A 24,277-nucleotide genomic window follows, 5' to 3' on the forward strand; every position below is an offset into this window, starting at 1 on the left:
CATACTTCATCAAACATTACACTACTTCAGCTGATTTCATAGCATTGTAAACGTGAAGAACAGAAGGAATCATGCAAAGTGTTTAATATTTAACGTTAGCCTACACAAAACAAATGCTCAGTACCATGCTGTGATCAGTTCACTTCATTGGTTTATTACTTAACATGAGTAGTTAGTACCTTAACCCCCGATAACTTTGACTGTTTTCATATCTGATAATAACTCTTCATTATAACGCTTTCTCATGTGTCTCATAGTAAATTCTTCTTCGCTAAAGCAATGACGCGCAAACCAAGTTATCAGTGTAGCTCACGGCCCCCTCTGCTGGTGAAAATAATAATTACATGATTCCTCCGGTCTGACACTACAAAGGCTACATGTTATTCGGGGTTTTCAGTGCATTTGCTGGTTGTTTTGGAAGTGCTGTAAAACGGGGACATTTCCGGGGACAGCTCCAGTCGGGGACAGAACACCAAAAAACGGGACTGTCCCCGGAAAACGGGGACGTCTGGTCACCTTACCTTAAAGCTCACGTAACACACGCTGTTTCTGCATTTCTGATGTTAATCTGGAGTACCTATAGAGTAGTATGACATCCTTTATATCTCTGAAGAGTCTTTAGTTTAATCAGATTTATAAAAGAAAGATTAGCTTTACCGAATCTTTCCGATAACGTACGAAAAAATGAAGAAGGAGGAGTTACTACCACAGGAGGAGCGAGTACGGGTACTGTTTTAACTTATGATTCACTACATGTTCGTGTCATTTATATAATATACACACGCCTACAGTATTTCCAACATAAGACAGAAGTCTTACTTACCACGTGTAACTCGTCATGACCCGGTTCTGAAAATCCACCGCATCAAACACACACGCAAAACTCCGCTGCTAATCCGGATAATAAACTATATCCATTGTTTCCATAAGGCTGGATGTCTTCTCCTTACATCCAAAAACACACTTCTTGTTGTGCCATTGTTGACTTTTGAAATTAAACAAAGCTGAGTGGCGTGATAAGCTGTTAGCAAGCTCTAGCGTCTCCCGCTGACTGACGGCTGGGCTGGGTTTTCCGGGGGAAGTTTTCCGGCGGAAGCCCATATAAAGAAGTGATACGTATCGAAAACCCCTGAAACGTCAGTTAGAACTGTAATCGAAAAAAAACTAGCCGAAACTTGTACGAACCCTGGCGAAGTGCATTCGGCACAGAAATACTCTGAAACACGTCCAACTGCATTTTTGACACTTTGCCTACGTTTAGCATGAGGAAACAACTCTATAACTGTGTTAATAAGTCAGAATGCTTGAAATACCATTAAACCCCCCCTTTAAGGTACAAAGTTTTACTTTTTTTTAATGCAATATATACTATATTTTTCAGACTATAAGTCAGACTTTTTTTCATAGTTTGGCTGGTCCTGCGACTTCTAGTCAGGCGACTTGTAAGTCAGTATGAATTAATTTTGACATATATGAACCAAGAGACAACATTACCGTCTACAGTCATGTGAGTCTGCTATATGCTGCTCCTCTATTTATGTAATTCAATGGATTCAGTGTTGTGGAATGACAAACCTGCGAAATTGATTCTCGTTGGCTTGTTCTGTTCATTTATCCTATTCAGCCTCTCAGGTGTGTTCTGTATGCTATTGTGTTTCGTGTAAATAACTGATAATGTTACATTAACATACGGACATCTATTCAGGCTGCTGTTCTGTCTGCTATTGTTTAGTTGAATAACTTGCCTTTCCAGATTAAATGTCTGTTCTTTGACTTGGATTTTGTGAAAGAATTTTCTAAATAAATGCGACGTATAGTCCACTGCGACTTATATATGTTTTCTCGTCTTTATGACGCATTTTTGATTTTGGAGCAACTTATAGTCCGGAAAATACGGTAATAGGCAATACAATAATGCTTTACCTTTGTAAGATCAGTTTGACGTTTATTAAAATATGTAAACAAAATTGTAGAAGCAAGTACATCTGATTAGTGAGCATCTTCTACATGTCAGAGCAAACACAAGCATTAAAATTTGTATGCCAGTCTCTTTGCTAAATACTGACTATACATGTAAAATTTTACAATTCAGTTATTGCACACTATTGCGATATTTGTGGGTTTTTTCTGATCATTTCTATATATTGTGCTGCTATAATCTTTAGGTGTGTGATGTATAAAGTGTATGAATATGTTGCATTTGTGTTCAGAACTTGCAGTAAAGATGCGTTTGGAGCTGGTGAAGTCACATGCCTTGAAAACATTGTGCAGTCTGCAGCAGAAGACTAAACAGATGTACAAGAACATGCAGGACTGTCTGGAAGCTCGATTCCTCTCTGAGATGAAGAGGTAAGAACCACAGAGGCCTAGAGAGAGGGATGAAAACATCGAAATCCGGAAGTGAGCTAGCATTTTAGCACTTCCGGTTTCATCGTCCCAAAGTCAATGGGCTTTTTGAATGGGGTTTTGGTTAATCTTTTTAAATAAGAACTTCGGTTTAAACAAACTAAATAAATAAATAAATAAATAAATAAACAAGCTTGGGGGTGATGATGTTAAGGGTCGAGAGACCAGGGTGTTGTTCGCTTGTAGCCAAAGGTTCTTTTTTTTTACCTTTTATTTCTAGTAAACGCATTTAAAATTCATAAAGTTGTGTTCATCAGTGAAGATGATCTTGTTGCACAAAATGTGTAAGTGTCATAAATTTTTGTTAAACACAGAGCTTATTGTTTTGTGCAAAAAACATCTTCTTAATCCAAAAGTCTATGGGAAAAATGAATGGGTTTTTTTGGTGAGGGAACCAGTGTCCCACTATCTTCCTGGTTGTCCTACAGAAATACTTCATCACTGCGATACTCTGAATCTCAAAGAAGAGTGTGGGTCATATTTCACCCCAAAATCAACCGAAACAAAATTATATTTTGGATAAAGACAACAATTAAGTTTTTCATTAATAATTTAATCATCTTTTTTTAGGTGAAATATGACCAAGACAAGTTCTTAACATGTTTAGTTGAATTTTAAATGTATTTCTGTATTCACTTTTTTTACAATTTTGCATCATACAAGGTGGCTTTACCGTAAATACAATACATATTTATGTATTTATACATATTAATCAAGCGCTAGAGAGGCTTACGAAACATGGTTTTACTGCAAAATATGCTGAAGTTAAAATATGCGTAAGCAAAACCAACTGTGAAATTTTTCTTTTGTGACATTTCTCCCCAAAATACTCAATACTACAATTTACTGTATATGGCTAGTTATGAAAGACTTTTGGGAAATTGGTGTCTGATAAGCTGTACTCCATCTTAAACTATTTTAAAGATATCATTTTTTATCATTTTTTTTCTTCTCGCAGTTCTTCACATCACATACACATTTCATTAAAAGATTCGTGAAAATATTACCTTAAAAAATCTTTTATGATCATATTATGCGTAAACCTATGTTTGTGTATGAATTTCAGTATCGACCAAATGACAGAAATAGTACGGCAGCACATTGAGAACGGCCTTCAGATCCGTCATGAGCTTGTGCTGCAATGCGCTGATTTCTGTGTGGATGGAGACATGCGTGTTGTGCCGAGTGCCCCGCCCACTCCTACCCCGCCCCTTTTGGAGCATCACAGTGACGGCACGCTGACTGTTCAACAGCTGAACTTTTTCTGCGCTCGTCTACACAAGACTGCTCCTTCTGGTCAGAATCAACACTGCCAAAACACATCAAGCTGTCATATGTTTAAAGTATGAATGGTGTGAATATTATGCATTTGTGTTTAGGTCTGTTGTCTGGTAATGAGTTGACCGAGGTTCTGCAAGACTTAAGATCTCCTCACATGGGTAGTGATGTGCTACCTGAACCCTGGATGCATATGACTTCCTCACAGGTACACCATGAACTTTGACCTCTTACATACAGGTACTGTATATTCAGAGCTATCTCTTATAATACTGATATTATTGTATATATACAGTTGTGTCATTTACAGTCTTTTTAACAGACCAAAGAGGGTCATAACATAATTGCACTATATTTGTGCACCCATTTTTCCCCAGTAAAATTGTTTCTAAATTATAAACATGCATCTCTGAAGACCATCAACAGAGGCTTTATAAAGTAATAACCCTAAGCTGGTTGGCTGGTTTTGGCTGGTTAAGCAAGCTGGTTTTAGAGGGGTTTTGGCTACTTTGTTAGTTGGTCAAGCTGGTCTTAGCTCAGCTAGAAGCTTGGCCAGCTTGGCTAAGCTGGTTGGTCTAGTCTTAACTAGTTTAAAGGAATATTCCATTTTCTTAAAAGAAAAATCCAGATAATTTACTCACCACCATGTCATCCAAAATGTTGATGTCTTTCTTTGTTCAGTCGAGAAGAAATTATGTTTTTTGAGTAAAACATTGCAGGATTTTTCTCATTTTAATGGACTTTAATAGACACCAACACTTAATACTTAACTCAACACTTAACAGTTTTTTTCAACAGAGTTTCAAAGGACTATAAACAATCCCAAACGAAGCATAAGGGTCTTATCTAGATTAGAACAATTTTGACAATAAAAATAACAAATATCCACTTTTAAACCACAATTTCTCGTCTAGATCCGGTCTTCATGCGCTAGCGTGACACGACGCAATACGTCATCACGTCAAGAGGTCACAGAAGACGAACGCTAAACTCCGCCCCAGTGTTTACAAGTGTGTTATAAAAGGACCGTTCCTCTGTTGTTGTATGTCAACTGATACTAATTAATGTCTTTGTGTCAGTTTATTGTTTACAATGGTCCGTTTGGGATCGTTTATAGTCCTTTGAAACTTCGTTGAAAAAAACTGTTAAGTGTTAACTTAAGTATTAATTGTTGGTGTCTATTAAAGTCCATTAAAATGAGAAAAATCCTGCAATGTTTTTCTCAAAAAACATAATTTCTTCTCGACTGAACAAAGAAAGACATCAACATTTTGGATGACATTGTGGTGAGTAAATTATCTGGATTTTTCTTTTAAGAAAATTGAATATTCCTTTAAGATGGAAGTAGCTGGTTCAAGCTGTTTATCCCAGCTTGGCTAAGCTGGTCTTCCAGCCTGGTCAAGCTGGTGGGTCAACCGGTTTTAGCTGGTGGGTCAGCTGGTCTTCCAAAACCTCTCGTAATCCTGCCTGCTACACCAATTAAAACCAGGCTGAGAGACCAGCTGAAACCATCCAACCAGCTTAGGCTGGTTTTAGTTGGTGTTTTCGGTTGGGAAGACAAATCTCTGTCATGACACTTACTGTAATATGTATGTGTGTGCAGGTGGTTGAGCTGGTTTATGTATTCACTCGTGACTCCGAGATGTTGGACTGGCGTCAGTTTCTGCTCAGTTCTGCTCTCCCGTGGCCGTTTCCATCTCGAACTCAGCTGATCAAAACCCTCCAGAGTTACAGAGCCATCGACACTGCAGGAACCGGACTCATAACACAAGAACAATACACACAGGTCTACACAAATACACTGACACAGTTTGTTACTCATATATTCTTTTAATAAAATTTGACCGTCTGTGATATCCAGATTAAAGTTTCATAATCTTAATGATGAGAATTAATGACTTCACCAGCTCCAAATGCTTCTTTACTACAAGTTCTGGACATAAATGCAACAGATTCACACACTTTATACATCACACACCTTAAGACTTTAGCAGCACAATATATAAATGATAAAAAAACACAAATATCGCAATGTTGTGCAATAACTGAATTTTGAAACTTTAAGAGGTTATGTATAGTCAGTATTTAGCAAAGAGACTGGCATACAAATTTTAATGCTTGTGTTTGCTCTGACATGTAGAAGTTGCTCATTGATCAGATGTACTTGTTTCAAATTTTTTTTTACATATCTTCTTAAACTTCAAACTGATACTATGAACATAAAGCATTATTGTATCGCCTATTATATATTGCATTTTTTAGCAAGTTATTGCAATATCATGCATCCCTACAAAATTTTAATCTTTGATATGATCTTACTCAAGTCAATATCAAGATTATATTTTCACAGAATGATCTTAACATCATGTAGAATGATTTTGCTATAAATTCAGTTCATCTGAGATGTAATTTGTGTTTTATTGTATGATCAGGTTGAATTGTGGTTTCCTAGTGATAGAGATCATCTTGTCCCAGATGACCCATCAGCACCTTTACCCTTTGACAGATTAAACAATCTTAAGAAGGTAATGTAACGTGTTAAAACTGCTCTTAAAACTCTTTAAATGTGTTTTTGTACTGGGCATAAAGTATGAATGTGAACATGAAATGAATATGAAAGATGTGTTTTGATGTCTGAATAAATATAACAATTTAGTTTAAGTTCCCAACAGAGGTGTATACGTTACTTAAGTATTTTTACTTTCTACATAAAAGTACATTTTTAAGTATTTTTATCAGTGTTTTTCTTTGGAAAACATACATTCCAGAGCATATTATCATAATTTTTACTCCACTACATTTCATAATTTTTTTGGTTTATATTTACTATTTAAGTACATAAAACATCTAGTACATTTTTTTACTTTTAGAAAAAACAACACAATTTTTATGTAATTGGGTATTAAATCAATTTTAGTATGCAATATAAAAGGAATACACAGTATGATTCTATGCTTTAGAATGTAGTGAACATTTTTTAGTAAAGTAAAGCACATTTTTCCCAAGACAAACACTATAATAAAGCACAGATGCTTGGAAAATGTAACTAAAATACTTAAGTAGTATACACTTCTGGTTCCCAAAGACATGTTCTCAGTATTTAATATAAAACGATTATGAATGTGTGTTTATTCTTTTGTGTGTGTAGTTTTTCTTCACTTTGTTTGCGAGCACCGACTCATCTTCAGTGATGTTGGATTACATGAACATGCTGCTGTATTTCTGCTGTCATCCTGAACCGACTCAGGGTTTCATAAGAGCTTTGAGTCTTGTGATCGAACATCCACTACATTATAAACACACAAGCCCGCTGGTACAGGTACAGATATACACGCACACATTGATCACACAATGAGTTTTTTTGAGCTGGACTTAATATGATAAACAATTACGCAACATCTCACCCCCAATTATCATTACAGTAATGCAAAAATAAAGTAAAATATAAAATAAAGTAAAAATAATAATAATAAGTAAAAATAAGTATATAAAAAGTAATATACAATAATAAATAAAAAAGAAAAAAATATATTAAAATTGCATTTTTCTGTGTCTATGGTAGTATTTGTTCTACTGCCTTTATAGGAAAGCAAACATTTTTATATTAAACTATTCATATATTGTGAATAATTTAAAGTGCTTTACAAAGCCAAATGAAAAAATTATGATTTCTTCTGTGAAATAAGTATTTTGTAATCTAATTATAACTAATAAAGAAGAATAATAATGGGATTAACAGAAAACTTCAAAATAAAGAAATAACTGGTTTTGTTCTTGCTGTAGTCTGTGTCACACATAGTGGATGCTGAGTTTGATGCTGATGAAGAGGAGGAGGGGAGAGGGGCGGGGTCTGATGAAGTGGGCGTGTCTGTTGATGATGTGCTCAGAGTTTTGAGTCATGGAGAGAATCGCATCTCCTCACATCCAAATCGATTTCACATGAACTGCAGGAGCAGGGATGAATACAGAGAGGTATAAAACGCATACTGCACAACATCATCTGTATGTGAGACTTTATTTAAGATGATTGTTTATGTTCAGGAGCTGCTAAAGGTGTGGAAAGAGTTGGACTTTAAATCAGAGGAGAAAATACCATTCTCCATGCTATCCCAGCATCCTTTTCTACAGGACCTCATGGAAACCTCATCACAGTACCTGCTTGTCGTAAGTCTTTCTTTTACCTACACATAAATGTGTGATATCAAGTTTATAGAAATTATTATTAAATATTTTTAAGTTCAAGTTGTTACAATTCTACTATCAATTGTTTATTCCTATCAAGCAGTGTTACTGTTAGCTGCCCAGTGAAGAGGTTATGACTGGGGTATATCGTGAATAAATTTTATTTGTGATAATGACATCTGACTGTTATCGTTTCCCAGTTAAAGTGTATTCTACTTTAAACGAAACACAATACTTAGGTTATAAATGTTGTTTTCACTTTACATCTACTGTAAGCGCTGGTTTCATCTTGTTAATGTTAAGTTGTGTTGTGTATTTAAATGATTTGTTAGATTTGGATTTTGAAAGTCATGTCAACCTGTAATATATTCAGATCTGAATAAAATCCTGCTTGCATTCAGAAAAAAAGGCAGCATCAGTTTTAAAGAAACAAGCATTTTAATGTAGTATAGATTGACATACAAATATAAGTTTTTGCTTTAAATTTAGTTTATAAATGATTAATCAGTAACACAGTCTGATGACATTTTTCTCTTTTGCAGGATATTCAGAAAATTCTGCAGAGCCAGAAAATTGAAGGAGATGTCAAAAGCTGAGACATCATAAACATTAAACATAATTGACCAAAATCAAATACCAAAATATACTTTATGCAAAAGACACACACATATCATTTGTAATAAAACATTGCATATGATTTTAGTATTCATATGTAATGGTGTGTGTATTTGGTCCATCAAGCACAAACAAAATAAACACAAACAAAATAAGTATTACAGGAACTTCCCAATGCCGATCTGATTTCCAGCACGAGGAGGCGCATAACATAACTATAATAATTGAGCAATGTAGTAAGGTAAGCAGGTGTATCAGTGTCCGGTCCAAGAAGAGCTCAAGATAAGTTCTTTGTTGACTGACAGTTCTGTCACTTTGGACTGATGATCTTCAAATGAAATACCGTTTTTACAGTCATCTGGAGTCACTATGGATAAAGATGCTCCTGAATGAACATAGCAAAGTTCTCAATGGCATGAATATAAGTGAGGACAAATCTGTTGAACCGTAAAAAATCTAATTCTTAAGGGTTGAACCCTCCACTTGAATCTGACATACAGAATAAGACAGCTTTGATAGCATCTTTACTTTAATTCTTCGCATTTCCACTCACGTAGATTTCCTTTGCTCTTGCTCTTGATTATGATTATGTAAATAAATGATTAGGGATAAACTAAAAAAAAACACAACAATAAAAACATTCTGCACGTGAGGATCTAAGGTAGGATCCATTAAGTGTGATTTCTAAGTTGGTGCAAAAGGTCAATATGACCTTTAATTCGAGCTTGTGCTTTGATGTAGTCCAGTGTGGGCTGCATGGCATAAGCGTATTCCATAACACTCCTAGTTTTCCCTCCTTCTCCTTTATACACATAGCCACCGGTGTGAATACCGATCAGTTTGCAGTCCACATCAAAAACCGGAGAGCCAGATGATCCATGAAAGAAACAAGAGTCATAAGTTATCTGGTTTTCATCCCATTCCTCCTTTACGTTTTGTAGTCTCATAATATGAATGAATTGAGCCTCTTGTCGATTTTCTTTCCCAATGACGAAACACGTTTCCATTTTCTTCACCCCAGTACCTGGATGACCTACAATGCAGATCTGACTTTTGTTATTAGGCGAGTTATTTTTGTAATGATGCAACAATTCAGGACACCCTGAAATTTCATCAGCCGAATTCAGTTCAAGAAGAGCATAGTCAAGATGGTTACCCTTCTCGTCTTTGCCATGAAAGGAAAATTTGAGGTGTTTGATCGGTACATGCTTGGTTCCATTTTGATCCAGGTCTTCATAACCAAATACAGCTGTGAATTCTGCAGGATTGAACACTTTAGAGTTACCGAACCCAATCACATGTGCATTAGTGAGGATGAATCTGTTGAAGAGCAAGAATCCAGTTCCTCTGGCAGAGCCCTCAGATGTCCGAATCTGACATACAGAGTTTGAGAGATTCATGAGCACTTTCACTTTCTTCACCTCTAGGAAATCCTCAACACTTTTATCAAATTCTTCTCTGAAGAAATTCTGTACATGAGATTTATTCTTGAGGTTCTTTTGCTCCTGTAGCTCTTCTAGTAAATCTTTAAACTCGTCACACAGAATTCTCAGAACCTCTTCAGAGTCTGGAATGACTTCACACTGTAAAAAAATAAAAGTTGACTTAACTTACATTTTCAAGGCAACTTGCTGCACAGCTTTTTTGAGTTCACTCAACTCTTGGGATGTGGTAGTTCACCTAGCTTAATTTACTGAGCAAAGTTAACTTAAACCAACAAGTTGAACCAACTTAAACTTACAATGCGAATTTCTGTATTTACTCAACTAGTGACTTAAGTCCTCTTAACTTAGATTACAACTGTATTAAAATCATTCCAGCATCTGTCCATAATCCACACACCAGTTGGATGAAGGCCAATTTAGTATATCCAATTCAGCTAACCTGCATGTTTTGGACTGTGGGAGTGAACCCCCAATGTCACTGAGACTCCACACAGAAAGGTCTCCTGAACAAGAGGCTTGAACCAGAGACCTTTTTGCTGTGAGGTAACAAGGATGCGCGCTAACCCACTGTGCCCTCCTCTACACTGAGCACACAGTTATCAATCATGGTAACAATTAACATCATTCTTTCAATAAAACTCTATATACAACATATAACTATCATTAACAACATATCAACCAAAATAAAGCCAGCAAACATTATAACAGTAATCTTTTTTAATGAATATTTACCAAAGAAGTGAACATGTCGCAATGCATTTTTTTATCTTGTTTTGTTTCATGCTCAGTGTTAACAGGGTTCTGGCTTGGTGCCAACATCATCTGCCACCTGAACATCTGACGCTTCATCAGCATGAGGTTCAGTTTTGTTTTGCCTAGAAGCACCTCCATCCTTGTTACTGAATGTTATAATCTGATATCATCATCATCAATAAGACCCCAGGGGAAATCTGTATGACATGGCATTTCATTTGAACATAGACAAACTACTGCTTTGTATCTGTTCTTACATTTTTCTTTATCATTTGTGAAAACCTGACGTGTAATCTAAGGAGGTACAGTGTACAGCATGAGTACACCCCCTTTGAAAATTAAGATTTTTCTCCATTTGTTAGTAAATATGAGACCAATTTCCTTTCTTTTTTTACAAAATAGTTTTATTAAACATTTATTTTTATTAACAAAAGAGTGAAAGTCACTGGCCATCTTTAGGATTCAAAAAATAACTAATTTAAATCAAATGAGGTGTTGCAAAAATGAGAACACCCCGATGAATAAGTTAGAAATAAAATGAAATAACGTGTAATTAACAGGAAATTATATAATTAATCATGGTGACAGAATAGCACCAAATGGTAAAGAAATGTCTCAAGACATGAGAAATAAAATAATTTCTTTGGACAAAATGGTCAAGGTTTCAAGATAATTAGTTAAGCATTGCTAATAAGTTTGAATACTGTCACGAAAGGGATCCAAAAATTTCAAAAGGATGGACTTGTGAGAAGCTCTCTACGATCGCCAGGACGTTTAAAGGAATATTCCATTTTCTTAAAAGAAAAATCCAGATAATTTACTCACCACCATATAATCCAAAATATTGATGTCTTTCTTTGTTCAGTCCAGAAGAAATTATGTTTTTTGAAGAAAACATTGCAGAATTTTTCTAATTTTAATGGACTTCAATAGAACCCAACATTTAATACTTAACTCAACACGTAACAGTTTTTTTCAACGGAGTTTCAAAGGACTATAAACAATCCCAAACGAGGCATAAGGGTCTTATCTAGCGAAACGATTGTCATTTTTGACCAGAAAAATAAAAAATATATACTTTTAAACCACAATTTTTCGTCAAGGTCCTGTCCAGCCCGATCTAACGTAAATGCGTAGTGACGTAGGGAGGTCACGTGTTACATATATAAAACGCACATTTGCGGACCATTTTAAACAATAAACTGCCACAAAGATATTAATTAGTATCAGTTGACATACAACAACGTAGGAACGGTCCTCTTTCTCAACACATGTAAACACTGGGGCGGAGTTTTGCGTTCGTCCTCTGTGACCTCTTTACGTGATGACGTATTGCGGTGACGTAGTGGGGTCAGCTGGCGCATCACGACAGGATCTACACGACGAGAAGTTGTGCTTTAAAAGTGTATATTTGTTATTTTTATTGTCAAAAATGACAATCGTTTCGCTAGATAAGACCCTTATGCCTCGTTTGGGATTGTTTATAGTCCTTTGAAACTCCGTTGAAAAAAACTGTTAAGTATTGAATTAAGTATTAAATGTTGGGTTCTATTAAAGTCCATTAAAATTAGAAAAATTCTGCAATGTTTTCTTCAAAAAACATAATTTCTTCTCGACTGAACAAAGAAAGACATCAACATTTTGGATGACATGGTGGTGAGTAAATTATCTGGATTTTTCTTTTAAGAAAATGGACTAATCCTTTAATGAAGTTAACACCTTGTCAAGAGTGTTTTGTGATGAGAGATGTTGAAAAAAATCATCATGCAAGTTCAGCACAGTTGGCTAAGTCATTAGAAAGTCAATCTGGAATGTTCCCTGTGACACCACACGACGGAGGTATAGTGCAAAGGGGTGGCTTGCATGGCTGTCATTCATAGAGGAAGCCACTGGTAAAGCCAATGCAAAAAAGCCTTTTACTAGAACTCATATTGAGAAAGGTAAAGACTATTGGGTCTCTAGCTCTCTATACTTTGGAGTAATGACACAAAGATGAATCTTTGTGGCTCTGAGGTGCTCCAAACTGTATGGGGTGGCAAGTGTGAGGAGTACAATGAAAAATGCATGGTGCCAAAAGTAAAGCATGGTGGTGGCAGTGTTCTTCTGTGGGCTTGCATGAGTGCTGCAGATGTCTGAGAGTTGAATTTTATAGACGGCATCATGAATAGACAGATGTACTGTGAAATACTTAAAGAGAAGATGCTACCATCACTCTGTGCCCTTGATTAACGGGCAATCTTTTAACATGATTGTGACCCTTTCTTTCTTTCTTTCTTTCTTAACCATACCAGCTTCATATAGGCTATAGAATAAAGTATAATTTAATCAAAGGATGATTAAAAAAGATGTTTCAAATTTATTTCCTCTAAAAATCTTAAAACCATGCTTGAGCTCACTTGATTAAAAACCTTTTCAAAACTATCAACAGAGTAAAAACGGTTTCTCACAGGGGTAAATGTAATACAGTCTAAAAGGATATGTTTAATGGATAATGGATTTTGACAACAAGAACATTTTGGATGGTTTTCTCCTAAGAGTAAAAATTGGTGTGTCATCTTTGAATGTGATTGTGACCCAAAACACATCTAAGGTCAAACAGAATATATATATATATACCCACACAAAATTATGAGATTAATGTAATTGCACAAACAAGAATACATTTTAAAACAATGTTTTTGCGTGGCATATTAACAAGCTGAGAAAGTTTATGAATTTATAAGTTTGCCGTTTCATGCATAAATGAAAAAGTGATTAAAGGCGGAGTGCACAATGTTTGAAAGCCAATGTTGATATTTGAAATCACCTAAACATACACGCCTCTACCCCAATAGAATCTGGGCCTTCTTTTGATGGACCCGCCCCATACATAAGCAGCCCCGGCCATGATGTTGGTTAGTATACACGCCCCTTACTGCTGATTGGCTACAAGTGTGTTTTGGTAGTCAGCATGACTCCCTTTTACAAAGCGTTTTTCAAACATTGTGCACTCCGCCTTTAATCAAACTGCAAATAAATATAAAGAAAGCTACCAAACAACACTGAAACAGTTAGTAGCCCCTTTCACACAGTAATTCTGGTAAATTACCATGAATTTACCAGAATGAATTTACCAGTAAAAACAAAAATGTGCTGTTCACACATGCAGTGACGTTCCGTCTTTTTACCAGTAAGACATCATTCACACATCAGTATCAAAATACCGGTAAACTCGGAGAGAAAGCGGAAGTTACCTGTGGCGCGCGGCCGGCGAGCTCCGTCCGTGTTGTATTTGTAAACGGCGGGTTATGACTTAATATCCACGGTCCGTATTTTGTTGTTTTCACATCTGTGGCAAACTGTCGCGAAGTTGCTCGTGACCAAACAAATTGCATTAGGCGGCGTCAAACGGAACCTGCGGGTTTGCACATTAGGCTTCACAGATGGTGTGCTAAGGACGTCGGTAATTTGGCAATTAGATGGTAAGCTGTTTTAAACAACTTTGGTGAAGAAATGTGGATGTTAACTTCAGGTGTGCTCGACTTTTAAGCAACATGTGTGTGGAAACGTCCATAAACAGTCTGGGGGAAACCGCGTCACCTGTATAAAAAACTTTCTGATTGGCCCGCCCGATCTGTCAGCGCGGTCTGACGTCATCGAAATGCCGGTAATGCTATATTTTTCGTTCACACACAGCGCTTACCGGCAAATTACCGTTAATCTTACAACCTGTCTTACTGGTAAATTGGGAGCACTGATTTACCGGAAAGGTTCTGTTCACACATGACATGTTGACTGCAATTTACCAGTAAATTACCAGTAAAGACTGTGTGAAAGGGACTAGTGACTCACTTCTGCTATGTAGGGGTGAGCGGGGCACAAACTAACGCAGGGTTAATTGTAACGCAGCTACTTTACATATTTATACAGCGCCCAGCTATCTGTGCTTTTGGACTTTTCCCCTTCTTTTTCTCTTACTGAAGATGATTTCCTGTGAATTTTTGAAGAGTTTTGATGGGTTTAAGATATCGAATAAAGAGTAATTTACATTAAAGTAAATTTCTTCATCTTATGTTTTTTTATTTCTGAGTTGGGTGTTTAAGTCACCAAATCCAACCTTATATTATTTTAATCACTGTCTTGTTATCTGAAACATAACACCATTTTGAAACACGTCAGCAACTCCTAGTAACTGATAGCTGGGATTGAAAACATTTTTTACACAGCAGGGTTAGTTGTCACACAGTGTTACAATTAAGCCTCAGGTATACAATGATAATGAAACAATGTAAATACTATTCATAAAAATGATAACTGTTAATACAATAGCAGGGGAAATAATTCACAATTATAAGCAGTGGAAACAAAATTTTTTCCGGATCATCAGAAACAAAAGTTTATATACGGCACACAATAATTCCGCTTTTAAAGGAAAACACCACCTTTTTTTATATTTTATGTTATTGCCCCAACTTAGACAAATGAATCTATCTTTTTTTAATGCGTGCACTTTTAATCTTTGTACAGCGCCTCATGAATGTGTTAGGATTTAGCCAAGCCCCATTCATTCCTTAGGATCCAAACAGGGATGAATTTAAAAGCCACCAAACATTTCCATGTTTTCCCTATTTAAAGACTCTTACATGAGTAGTTCCACGAGTAAGTATGGTGGCACAAAATAAAATGTTTGTTTGGATCCTAAGGAATGAATGGGGCCTGGCCAAATCACAACACACCCACGAGGCGCTGCACAAAGATCAAAAGAGCACGCATTAGATATGTATTAATTTGTCTAATGTTTTCTTTTAAATCGTGTGTTGCGTCAGTCAGATTAGTCTCCGTTACAGACAGAGGCCGCCTCATGAGATGTGTAGTGACATTGCTTTCAGCCAATAAAAACAGAAAACAACTGACCTTTTCATCTACTGCCATTCCTTATACCTTTAACATAGCACGCCTCCGATTGCTTTTAACCAATGCATTAATTTGTAGTAAAATAAAATATGAATGATGTTTGACTTCATTCTGATTGGGTGGGCAAGACAGTGTGTGTTTTAGGAGCTTTAATTACATTACCTCAGATGGTGGATAGTGCAATCTGCTGCTCTCAGCCATGTTCAGCCTCCGTTGCTTTGATTTCTGCAAAGAGATAGAATGAGTCATTGTTTACTTTTGGAAATGTGTAACAGGAATGAAGCATAATGATTAAAAGACACTGGTTTGCAGTAGCCTATTCCATCTTTTTCTTTTGAGAGGTAGTCAGATTTACTTTTTTTGATCTGTCACTATGGTATGATGTTTGAGACAACAGTGATAAGTAAACGTCCACAGTGTCCTGACTCTGAGATGTTGATAGAGTGAAGAGAAACCATATCCCTTCTCCAGCTGTAAATTACCCTTTAGACACATATTCCAGCTTTTTTATGTATTTTGTTATTAATAAATTGTGCTTGTGATATTGTGATTTTTGCACTAGGTGCCGATCCCGTGACCAAGCTCATCCTCAATTTTTTTTAACATTCGCTTTACATTTCCACGCGGAAAACTTGACCGCGCTGCTTTCCTCCTCTTCAAAGCGTTTGGGGGCTCCAGAGCGTCTGTTGTTGATAAGTAACCAAGCATTGCTTGACATTGTGACAGGCAACCACCGGCGGAAAAACAATTAACACACGACGTGCTAGTTACGTAATTTATTGGTCATTTTTGGTAATTTCATGACTTACCAGCTGGCAACGTAACTATTACGTCCTATGGAGGTAATTTCATTACCATTACAGAACCAAATCACCATGTCGCCAGTACGGACTCCTTACGTCGCAAGATAACCAAGTACGTCCCAGTTATGTAAAAAATTCGTACTATTTTGGTAATTTCATAACTTTCATAACTGTTACGTCGCATGGCTCTTGGCCAATCAGATTCGAGAACCAGAAAGAACTGTTGTATAAATATAAATATGTATATTGACATGTTGTGGGCCCCACGTGGGACCCATCTGGGCAGCATGGGTTACATGTGGGCATGGGCTTCACATGGGCAATATATGTGGGTCCCATGTGTGTTTGCCCATGTGGGATGATAATGTGGGGCCCTCATGGCACCTATGTGGGCAAAATAATCCTTATGCTTTAAATAATGCTTATGCTTGAAATACATCTTTATACATTTAAAATCTTGAAATAATAACTTTTGTTTGATTGTCATTTTCATACAAAGAGCAAATAATATAACAGATATTGGATCAGTATAAACATTTTAAATAAAGGGGCATTACTTTTGACATTTAATTGTGATATTTATAATGTTTACTTGCTTATGAATTTACGAAATATTAATTTTATTTCAATTTGCACAGCTGAGAATTAGGGAAAACAAGAAATGTCAGAAAGTTCATCAGTTTGTTAGTTTGTTAATTAAAGAAATGTTTCAAACATTCTGGTAGGAGTCTGATTAGTCAGGTGTTTCATATAAGGAGACATCATTATGACATGCTCGCTGCTACGACACATTACGCTTGACAAAGTAGTCCTGCTTCAAATGTTTTTACATTTTCACATAATATATTATTATATTTTATATGATCTATGCTAAAATAAGTGGACTTTTAAAATGACAACTATAAAGATGGTAAGCATTTAAACTACAAGAATTTCCGCTCAGGCGCAAGGATACAGTTTCTACCGGAGCAGCAGGAGTCTCTCACAACCGTTAAGGGGATCGCACACCGGCCGTGCAGCTCAGCGCCGCGCCGTTCTAAAAAATTGAACACATTGTTTTTCATGAGTATACGTAGTGATGGGAGAAATAAAGCTTTTCGAAGCTTCAAATCAATTGAACCAATTGCTTAGAAAATTGATTCACATGCTGGCGACCCCTGCTGGTCAAAAAACTGTAAAAGCAGATATGTCCAAACCAAGCATGCCGCACAAGCCCTGAAAAGTGAAGCCAAAACGTCTCGATCGCCCCCCAGTGACTGGTCCCAGTATAGGTTATAAACACCGTCTCCCTTTGTTATTCAATGGGACTTGAGACCAACAAAAAAATATAATTACACTTCAATTATCTTTTTTCCAAAGCTGGTTTCTGTCATTTACTGTAGTTTTTATCACGCTGATGTACATTCAAATGTTTGTTTTTAAAATAGGTTTGTGTTTAGTTAGTTATTTAATAATATAAAAACTGTGGTGTCACGTCATTATTGACAGCAGTGATATCGTGTGATATGCGCATTCTGCGAGGGCGGGGTCTTGATTTCGCGGCTTTACTTCCTGCTCACTACTGCGCATGACTGAAGACTCAAGACTCAAGATGTCAGCCCCATATCGGGACACTGGCGGCTTCACTTTTCACCAATGGATGAGAGCGAACAGGCGTCGTCCATCTTTTTTTACAGTCTATGGTCCAAACATTTTACACTTTTTTTTTACAAAATAATAGCAAGATTTGGATTAAAATAGGTTTTAAAAATTATTTAACCTAATTAATAAGACATAGTTAAAAGTGTGTTTTTAGTTTTATTTAGGGCAAACAAATCATTAAAACTAACTACCCTTTTAATTATGCAAATTTTTGTCATTAAATCTGTCTATAAACAAAAAGTAGACAAAATGGCAGTGTTATTAGTCAGAAGGATAAATGTTTTATGAACTTGCATAATAAAACTGACCCAAGTTCACCTAAACATAGACACTGCTCATGTGATCAACTCCCCCTAGTGGTGAACCATCGGGTTTTCGAAACGTTTGAGACAGGGGTAGCTGCAGTTTGGAGCAATGGGCGTGGCAAGAGGTAGGGGCGTGGCAAGAGGTAGGGGCGTGGTAAGAGGTTTCTCATTGGTCAAAGGAGCTTCCTCCTGGCAACTGCGTTGGCCAGTCAGCTGTCACCATAGTTATACGTCATTTCCTTTAGCTAAAAAGAAATCGTAATTTTCTTTTGATGGAAAGAAGATGGATATAATACATGTGCGATATAATTTGATGTTCTCTTTGCTTGACATCTTTTCAGCTTCAGGGATTATTTAATTGTTGTTGACAGATACATGTTACAGTGAGAAAAATTAATGACTGCATTTGCATCGAAGACATCTGAGTCGGCGATTTATGTCGATGTCCGTTCTGTGCTCTCACGGCGCATTCACACACGGCGCATTCACACGGGGCGTCAGCGTTAACGCTTCCCATTCACTTTTAATGGGTGACATCATGCGTTGCCGAACTGAATTGTGGATCCGTCAGCGCCGCGTCAGTGCCGTTGCTCGCGGCAGAAGTTGAACATTTCTCAACTTTTCAAGCAGCAACGCGTGCGTCAGCCAATCAGATCGCCTTATGCAAATTACCTAGACAGAGCCAGCCAATTACGTTTATGGAAGACTGGAGCATGTGTAGCGGCCACTGTGATTGGCTGTTGGCCACGCTTCAGACAAGCCTTCCGTTAAGCGTTAACGGTTACGCCCCGTGTGAATGCGCCGACAGGGCGTAAGCGTTAACTCTTTAAGGAATAGTCTACTCATTTTCAATATTAAAATATGTTATTACCTTAACTAAGAATTGTTGATACATCCCTCTATCATCTGTGTGCGTGCACGTAAGCACTGGAGCGCGCTGCAACACTTTGATAGCATTTAGCTTAGCCCCATTCACTCAATGGCACCAATCAGAGACAAAGTCAGAAGCGACCAAACACATCAACGGTTTTCCTATTTGGGACGAGTGGTTGTACGAGCAAGTTTGGTGGTACAAAATAAAACGTAGCGCTTTTCTAAGCGGATTTTAAAGAGGAACTATATTTTATGGCGCAATAGCACTTCTGGGAGCACTCCGACTCGGCGCAGTAACACCCTCCCTCTCCCATTATGAGAGTGAGAAGGGGAGCGGACTTTTCAGGCAAGTTGAAGTACACCCAAAAGTGCTATTACGCCATAAAATATAGTTCCTCTTTTAAATCCGCTTAGAAAAGTGCTACGTTTTATTTTGTACCACCAATCTTGCTCGTATAACTACTCGTCTTAAATAGGAAAAACATTGATGTGTTTGGTCACTTCTAACTTTATCTCTGATTGGTACCATTGAATGAATGGGGCTAAGCTAAATGCTATCGAAGCGTATAGCGCGCTCCAGCGCTTACGTGCACGCACACAGATGATAGAGTGATGTATCAACAATTCTTAGTTAAGGTAATAACATATTTTAATATTGAAAATGAGTAGACTATTCCTTTAACGGAAGGCTTGTCTGAAGCGTGGCCAACAGCCAATCACAGTGGCCGCTACACATGCTCCGTTCTTCCATAAACATCATTGGCTGGCTCTGTCTAGGTCATTTGCATAAGGCGATCTGATTGGCTGACGCACGCGCTGCCGCTTGAAAAGTTGAGAAATGTTCAACTTCTGCCGCGAGCAACAGCACTGACGTGGCGCCGACAGATCCACAATTCAGTTCGGCAACGCATGACGTCCCCCATTAAAAGTGAATGCGCCTGTGTGAATGCGGCGTCAGTGTTGTTAAACCGTGTGAATATCGCAAGATAAAAGACATTTGCAAAGCCACAGACTTCGTGCGGTTCGCCATGAAGGGGGTCACTGTGCGTTCTAGAGAGTTTGATGGCTTCTGTTCGAATATCAACATAGTGGCCAAACCTAACATCACAAAACAAAACAAAGTATTTCAGCCAATAAACGACAAAAAGGATTTGGGGGTGGGGGTTGGGCGCGTTCATGAAAGCACGGAAGGGAGGGGGAGGAGTTAGCTACGCTCCGTCTGTTTGAAAACAGTTTCAAATGTCAACAATAACTAACGTCTCGCAGATTCGCTTAGAGAGCCTTTAAGATAACATATGTTAAGATTTCTGGCTCAATAATGACAATGTATTTGCACACACATTTATTAGAATTTTAGATTAATCTCAAAGGGTCTACGTAGTAAGGGAAAGAGATTGATGTGGTTATTTATGAATTGACAGAATTGATATGGAAAAGTACTTTATTGTTAACATTAATTACTCTGATGGAATTGTGTTTCATTAATAATGGACATAATTAAATGTTTAGTATTTAGTCCGAACACATATATGAATCAATGTTTATTAATAATGATAACTAAATGTACTTAGAACAATCACAAATATCAACTTCCACCCTGAAGCTATTTTGGGGATTTTCGCCTGGATTTGGCCTACCCAATTTCAAAAGCTTCCCATACCCACATGCAGAGGTTTACATACAAATGTTTGGTATCATTTAACAGGAAACCCTTTGAAATTACATAAAACACTGTTGAAAGTGCTAAACATGGTTGTATGTGATGTCAGTCCTCTAATAAACACAAAAATAAATAGGCGCTTTTTGATGTTTTTTTTCTAAAGTTTTTATTTAAAAGTGTATAACTCTGGCCCTGAGTGCCTCAGCTCCCTGCAGACAGTTTTGTTTGATTCCAGCAATTGCCAGCTTACAGAGGAAAAAAGATTTTTTTTCTCTATCATAATCTATGCAAAAGTTATTTTACTCCAACTGATGGGAGGAATAATACGCTTATGGAGTTAAATTTCTGCCAAAAAACATTTGAAGTGCTCCCATAACCACATACAGTGGAATAAATGCAATTGCTTTATATCATTTTAAAGAAAACCCTTTGAAGTTACATAAAAAGCTGCTGTTTGTGACAAATAGTGTTATTTATGTTGTTTTTCATATGAGGAAACACCAAATTTTCTTTTTATATGTTGTAAATACTGCCTCTGATAGTGTATAAGTCTGGTTCTGTGTGCTCTAGCAGACTGCAGACAGTTCTGGTTGTTACCAGCAGCAGACAGTAAACACCCAAAAAAAGAATGATCTCGTTAGCATGTCGCATTCAAAAGTTATTTTCATTTTACTGAAGTGTCCAAAAATACATTTTTCATATAAATATTAATTTTTTGTTTTGGACATATAATAAATAACAAGGGATTATTCATGCACACAACCTAAGAAAATGCTGTGAATGGACTCATTTTTTAGAGTAGGACCTAAGAGAAAAGATGGTGTATCATTTGTGGCTATATGTGCTATCTGAGGCAGTCCACACTCAATTTTCCCATATGTTTACAAAAGACGATTTTTTACCTTATTATTCATTCAACTATTGTTGGATATGTGTTGATAATAGAACAAAAATAACGCTGTAGCCTTATTCCTGAGAATGAGAGCTTTCAGTTGATATAAGACTTCATACTTGAAAAATATGAAATATGTGAATATTAAATCATATAAAAAATTATGGGGGGGGTGATAGTGTAAATTAAGTGTAAATAACTTTCTTACAGTAAAAGATTTCTCAAAGTGATGCATATCTGGAGAAAGTAGAGAGTCTAAGCTTTCAAACAGTATCTCATATGTGTTACTGGGTTCCATGATGGACCATTAAAGATTAAAAGAATATTTTATTTGAGTCAAAATACGAAATTTTGTACCCGGGACTGGGTCCTCAGGGTTTAAGAGGTTAAAATATCATATATATTCTAAGACCGCAATAAATATTCGCGTCTGTAATAAAATAAATGCTTCAACATTGTAATATTATGCAAAATACATGCTTCCACCCCCGGTGCACGCTCGTCATAAGTACACGCATGCGCAGTCATCCTCCGGAGCCTCGTTTTATTAACTAAAATGAACTTACCCTGCAACATAACCTGCTCTGGAGCAGGTTATCTTCAGGGAGTCAGTTGCTATGGTTACATACATAACCTGAAAGTTACCTCCGTTTTTGGAACCGAAAGCAGAGGTTATCCGCTTACTTACTCCTAAACTTACCCGGGTAAGTCACATAACCTGCTTTCTGGAATACACCCCTGCTGTTGTAAACTGTTGTTAACCATTACTTTTCTAAGTTGATTTGTTATGTTGAACTTTTATGTTTATCCTAAATTCTAATCATTTGGAGTATAGTAGGGAGGTGGGTGCCTCTCTTATTTATTATTAATATTCTCCTGTTTGTAATAAGTAGGGAGGTAAGATTTTGTCTATTTTGTTTATTATCTGAATTCTAGGTTAGAATTCTTAATTTAGTTAGTTTTGTTCTGTTATTTGTTTTGGCTTTCCCCCCTCCTGAAATGTATATGCTCCTTACTACCTTATGTTTAATAAACTTTCTTTATATACTTTAAAGCAGTGGTTCCCAAACTTTTCAGCGAGTGGCCTCGTACGGTGCATTCCTTCGCGGCCCCCCAAAGAAAATTTGTGACAAAAGCTGTTCTAAAACTCAACATTTTAATAAAAAAAACATTAAATTATACAAAAAAGTAGTGCTTTTGGTTAGTAGCCTTATTTTTTTTTTTGGTTTAATTACACAGAATTCATGATAAATTAATGTATTTCATAAAACTGGGGCCCCCTGGCACCATCTCGCGGCAGTTTGAAAACCACTGCTTTAAAGTATCTTGTGTTTTGAAGCCTTGGGGGTGAGAGTGGGGACTCCAGGGGTCTTGTTTGGATCCCTGTTACTTGTTATGAATGTTTCTTCTTTGTTCTCTTTGAGTAGAGACATTATGTTAATTCGTAACAGGCCCACAAAGGAAGCACATAGGCAATATTGGATGGGGAGTTTACAGTATTTACAGGATCCTGGAAACATAAGCACACAGACAGGCAGTTGCTCAATGCTCAATTTATTGGCGGTTTTCCAAAAGGAGGGGTGGTCTTCAACAAAAACACAATTCCACACATGGCAAAACATCTGGTAGTAATCAAAAGACCATAGTTTATGTGGCAAGAGCCACGTCTACAGAGAGGGGCCTCCTAACCAAGCATTTACATACAGCAATGTGAGTGAAACATTTTACCTTAACAGGTCCATGAGGAAGCAATTTGACAACAATGCAGTAAATATTTTAGGTGCATCAAAAGCATGCTCGTTTACCAGTAGACAAGCTAATTTTCAGTCAGTAGTAAATTCTTCATACATTTTTATCACAAATTACCGCTTTCTCTTTGATCGATTTGATCCACGCTTGACCTGCTTAAGAATAGTGCGTACGCGCAATTATCTTGACTAGGGAAATCTGGATCAAATTAGTTGGATTGCGTAAACTTAATTTACCTTTTATAAAACCGCTTTAGCCTCGCCTCATTTGTTAATTAATTCAAGTCATGTTTGTAACTTTAATCCTCGCTTTTCCAAGCGAGTTCTATGAAATAGCCCTCTGGCAGACAGAGGTGCAACTCTGCTGGGATTACGGATGTTTTCAAAGATGCACACATTATTCCGCATAACATTTTGAATATTAGACGAGAGTATTCATATAACGACAATGAACTTCTCATGGCAATAAATGTACATAACTTAACATAATAGCATAATAAATTGAATAAACCGATAGGAAGCAGGATATACTGCTATACTGGGATATGCGAACCTGCCTATTTTATCTGTAATAAATACAATAATTAGTCTACCTCATCTATCTGATAAATAATACTCACAACAATTGGCAGGATACTTCTTCCGTAGATCGTTCTAAGTTTGAGTAGAAGCAAGCAGACCTCTTCTTGTCTTTTATAAATATTATTAATACAATTTAGCGATAGTACAAATATTCGTTTTTTTAATTAAGTAAAAATAAAATTACAAAGTCAACTTAATTCA

General features: G+C 36.8%; 2 protein-coding genes across 2 annotated transcripts in view; one reads left to right on the plus strand and one right to left on the minus strand.

Annotated features, from left to right (window-relative positions):
- spef2 (sperm flagellar 2) overlaps positions 1-8,596 on the plus strand; it is a 29,998-nt gene extending 21,402 nt beyond the window's left edge. The window contains exons 26-34 of the mRNA XM_073860750.1: positions 2,211-2,349; positions 3,473-3,702; positions 3,786-3,892; positions 5,288-5,470; positions 6,117-6,209; positions 6,833-7,003; positions 7,468-7,656; positions 7,726-7,848; positions 8,409-8,596. Of these exons, the coding sequence (XP_073716851.1) occupies positions 2,211-2,349; positions 3,473-3,702; positions 3,786-3,892; positions 5,288-5,470; positions 6,117-6,209; positions 6,833-7,003; positions 7,468-7,656; positions 7,726-7,848; positions 8,409-8,462 (1,289 nt within the window). The 3' untranslated portion in view covers positions 8,463-8,596. The remainder of the gene's footprint in view (positions 1-2,210; positions 2,350-3,472; positions 3,703-3,785; positions 3,893-5,287; positions 5,471-6,116; positions 6,210-6,832; positions 7,004-7,467; positions 7,657-7,725; positions 7,849-8,408) is intronic.
- The window catches only part of LOC129439638 (serine protease FAM111A), a 15,862-nt gene continuing 43 nt past the window's right edge, over positions 8,459-24,277 (minus strand). The window contains exons 1-3 of the mRNA XM_055198371.2: positions 24,115-24,277; positions 15,735-15,797; positions 8,459-10,064 (exon numbers count right to left, since the gene is read on the minus strand). The exon at positions 24,115-24,277 is cut by the window's right edge and continues 43 nt beyond it. Of these exons, the coding sequence (XP_055054346.2) occupies positions 9,153-10,064; positions 15,735-15,773 (951 nt within the window). The 5' untranslated portion in view covers positions 15,774-15,797; positions 24,115-24,277 and the 3' untranslated portion in view covers positions 8,459-9,152. The remainder of the gene's footprint in view (positions 10,065-15,734; positions 15,798-24,114) is intronic.

Source organism: Misgurnus anguillicaudatus, chromosome 22 (genome assembly GCF_027580225.2).
Source record: "Misgurnus anguillicaudatus chromosome 22, ASM2758022v2, whole genome shotgun sequence".
NCBI lineage: Eukaryota > Metazoa > Chordata > Actinopteri > Cypriniformes > Cobitidae > Misgurnus > Misgurnus anguillicaudatus.